General features: G+C 41.1%; 1 protein-coding gene across 1 annotated transcript; it reads right to left on the bottom strand.

Annotated features, from left to right (window-relative positions):
• Nucleotides 1-979: 979 nt before the first annotated feature.
• On the bottom strand, nucleotides 980-3845 carry hs3st1 (heparan sulfate (glucosamine) 3-O-sulfotransferase 1). The gene is made up of 2 exons (XM_084041235.1): nucleotides 3642-3845; nucleotides 980-2707 (listed from the first exon to the last, which is right to left on the bottom strand). Exon 2 carries the CDS (start codon nucleotides 2565-2567, stop codon nucleotides 1650-1652), a length of 918 nt encoding a protein of 305 aa, XP_083897361.1. The 5' UTR covers nucleotides 2568-2707; nucleotides 3642-3845; the 3' UTR covers nucleotides 980-1649.
• Between the last annotated feature and the right edge of the window lie 203 nt (nucleotides 3846-4048).

The following is a 4048-nucleotide window of genomic DNA, read 5'->3' as shown; positions in this document are numbered from 1 at the left end:
ATCTAAATGGCAGAAATGTTGCCTAGTGAATACATTTGTTCAGGAGCTTCAATCCATTGCACAGATATTTTAACTTTTCTATGTTTTTTTCCTTGTTCTCCAGCACCTGGCCTAAAACAGGTATTCCATGTGCACACAATTTCCTCATTGAACTGTCAATGATGTTTTGCCAGGCTTCTAAGAACAGAACAGGAGAGAGAGAGAGAGAGAGAGAGAGAGAGAGAGAGAGAGAGAGAGAGAGAGAGAGGATGGGATTGCTCCCGTCTGTGGGGGAGGAGAAGAAAAAGGCTTCAGTCTGCATTTAAGGGGCATTGAGGTTAACATTGTGTCTGTAGAGTCCCCATGAGCCTCATAGAGTAAATCTAGGCCACACTTCAACGCATTTGAAAGCCATGTCTTGGAGCCTAATGTCTTTGAAACAGAGCTGCTGATGTTTTCAAATACGTTTTTTGAAAGTGCCAAATAAGATTTGTATAAATAATCCTTGCCATTCTAAAATACTGAACATGATCACCCCTGGGCATAAACAACTTTTGATTTTTGTGGTTTGAATTGTGCTTGAGATTCAGTTGAACTTTTAGATCACTCATGTAAATCCTCATCTGTAATACTAACATTTACTCTTAAATCTTTTGCAGGCATATGGGTATAAATTCACAATGACTATTGCTATAAATGGGAGGGGGAACAATAAGCAACAGGCTAACATGCTGGTTAGTATGTCCAATAGCAACAGAGCCAACATATTTACACGAACAGCTGTTGGTGTCTACAGTGGCACGGAACCGGAATTTCAGGTCAGTTAAGTTCATGAACAAGACGTGCTGTTTTCATATCCTTATGGACTAACGGCATATCGAAAATTGTCAAAACAACTTCAGAATATGTGCAGCACCGATACAAACGTCAGTGTATTGTAATAATTGTATTGCTATTAGGGGGTTAAAAAAGGCATAAGTCAAGCGAAACATAAGGCAACTAAAAATAAAAAATACATCTTTATTATGGTGTTAATCCTTCACTTAAAAAACAAAATCTATCATATTTACAGTAATATATGATGGATATACATAGCTTATAATATTTGACTCTTACATAACTCTTTGTTATTCCTTATCATAACAAAAAGAACAGTGAAAGTGACTGAGAAAAACATAGCAGCAGGTACAAGTCCTTCAAGAGCATTAAATGCAGTTAGATGATGATGGATCATTATGTATGGCAAAACAAATGTAAAGGGTAGGGCAGGAATATTAAAGTGATTCACTACTTACCCCCATGTGATACATTAACATGGAATAACCTTTGAATGTTATTTTAACTGATAAGTCACCTGCTCTGGGCGGACTAACAGCCAAACAGCTCTTCCATAGAAAGGTAATAAAATAATAATGTGGTTGGTAAAGCCCTAACTGAATAGATAACAGGAGTTTAAGCCATGCAATGCCTCATTTCATTAAGCCAGATATCCAAGTCTGCCCGATGTTTTGATCATAATGCTGCAATACTTTTACCGATACAAAAATAGATTTAGCTTGACATTCTTTTTACGTTACACTTCTTCCAGTTTGTTAGAATGAAAACAGGGCAGTATTTGACACTAGCCCCGCCTTTGTATTTAAGCAAATACAGAACGAAATATTGACAGTTTAGTTCCAGTTGAAAGTCCTCCCCACCAGCTCAAACAATTTCTTGTTGGGTTCGTGAAAGAATTGGTAAAGTTTGTGGAGGATGGCTGGGGCTACGTGCGGGTGAGCTCTGCCTTTTGAGTCATGTAAACAGCGCTCTCGCCCGTGGTCCCGCAAACAGTAGAATCCTTTTGTCTTGTTAAAGTAAAAGTTTGAGGCGTTTATCTGGGGCTCCAGCTTCAGGAACCTCTCCACACGCTTCATCTCAGGAAAGGGGTTCCTGATCAGTGCGTCCCCATCCACAACATGGATGCTCTCCAGGGGGAAGTAGCGCAGCCAGTTCTGCATGTGCATAAAGTAGAGGCTGCGATTGAGAGCCTTGTATTCCAGGTTGATCTCGCCATCCTTCACCAGAACTGACTCTATGGGCTGGTAGCGCTTGTGTTTCTGGAGGCGATTGTAGAACACCTGGGTGTAGTCCGACAGCACACGCTCCGTGGGGTCTCTGAGAATGAGCAGGAGTTTTGTGTTCGGGTTCAACTGGTGGATGCGTTTGGGGACCTTACTGGAGGTGAAGTAGGCCGGGGTTTTCTCCACGGTCAGCTGGTCGGGGTAGGCATAGGGCATCTGGCTGAGGTACCAGGGCAGGCCCTTCTGGAAGTGGCTCTCCCAGTCGAAGAAGTGAACCTCGTTCTCTGCGGCTGCGACCGAGCTGTGCAAGCTCAGCATCTCAATGAGTGCCCGCGTGCCCCCCTTCCTCACCCCGATGATGATGATCCGAGGGAGCTGCTGGAGGGTTCCGTTTGGATGGCCGGTGGGCCTGGTGTCGCCGGGCGCCACAGTGGGGAGGAGAGGGGCCCTGCTTTCAGCTGTGGGTCTGGAAGGGACAGGGGGGGACTGTATAGCAAACAGCAGCAGCCCAAAGAGCAACGCCGCCATGACAGAGGTCCTGAGCTGGGAGGATTTCAGCCTGGCGAGAACAGCAATACTTTATCCCACATTGATAGAACAGCTGCCTGAAGACAAGGATCCAGTGGAAGATAATAAACTGCCTCTTTGCTGTCAGCAGTATATGGTACCTGCAAAGAAACACAACATTTATCGTAAAATATACAGTACAGGCAAAGAGTTCAAACTGGTACAAAATTACAAAAAACAGAGAATGTAAATGATTAGCCCTACAGTAGCCTACCACTTTGTGCAGGTGAGGTAAGCAAAACCAATGCACTTCTAGCTGTCACAGTACCTGATGTGTAGTGTATTTTATGTTTTGGACATACATAAGCTGTCAAAATATCAGTAGGACACAATGAAAATCTATAAAACAGTGATTTATTGATAGGCTACTGATAAGTTTATTATTATTATTGTTGTTGTTATGCTATTATGATTATTTAATTAAAGAGCCACTCATTGAAAGGTTTTTAACTTAGTGTAAACAATACTTGGATGATAAAGCAGTTAACTGTGGTTACCACTGTATATATCTAAGGATAAGGATAATTCCTTTTAACAGGTCTACATGAGTATCTAACATAATTGCATTATTCTCAATAAGGCACATGGACGGAAACATTACAAGAAGAATGTTCTTTTCTTTTAAAATATTAAAATTTAACTTTGAACTATTTATAGGACTACAAATCACAATCAACTTGAAAAGCAATGTAGGCTACAGAACACAAAAAACGAAGGATAAACTGTTCAGATCTTAACACTGTAATTTTGATGATAATAATAATAATAATAATAATAATAATAATAAAATAAAGATAAGTTTAGGTGTAACTGATAATTACAGCACATGTGTAGTAGCCTAATTGGAATTGAACAATCGCAGATAAAAAACGAAATAGTATTGCAGGACGATGAACGATGATAATATCACACAGATGATGACCTGCATGTGCACTTGGCTCGTTTTTCTGCATTTTTCACATGCCTGTTAAATGCTGTAACTATCTCTCGTGTTTCACTATGTTTCACAAACAAATCCAGAAAGTATATACGAACCTGGAATTATAACCGTGTAACAGAAGATTTCATTTCTTGATAGATAGAAATGCCCCCGTCTGGATAGAATGTCAGATCTGATCCACCACTTGTATCTGCCAGCTGTTCCAGACGCGCACAAATAAAGTCTCCTCCAACCGCCGGACAAGTCGTCCAGTCAGAGTGAGTCCAGTGAGTCCTCCTCCTCTAGTGTTGTGTTGGAGCCGGTAGGTGCCTCCTTGGCTTCACTACGGTTTGGAGTGTCGTGTGTAGTACTGTCAGTGTTGCCATGTCGGCTTATTATAAGCGACATCTGTAAGGTTGCTTGTAAATATTGGTAATTGCGGGTTGCAGTTTTTTGGGCTTGTTTCTAAAGCCTACTTGCTTATTTAGGCTTGCTTCCAATTTCTTTAATTAATATTTAAACC

This window comes from Gymnoscopelus microlampas (assembly GCF_963454915.1).
Source record: "Gymnoscopelus microlampas genome assembly, chromosome: 18".
NCBI lineage: Eukaryota > Metazoa > Chordata > Actinopteri > Myctophiformes > Myctophidae > Gymnoscopelus > Gymnoscopelus microlampas.
This window is presented reverse-complemented; position numbering and strand designations above follow the sequence as displayed.

What these genes read in the sequence shown, in the direction of transcription:
- hs3st1 (XM_084041235.1), bottom strand. Translation starts at nt 2,567, where the DNA reads ATGGCGGCGTTGCTCTTTGGGCTGCTGCTGTTTGCTATACAGTCCCCC.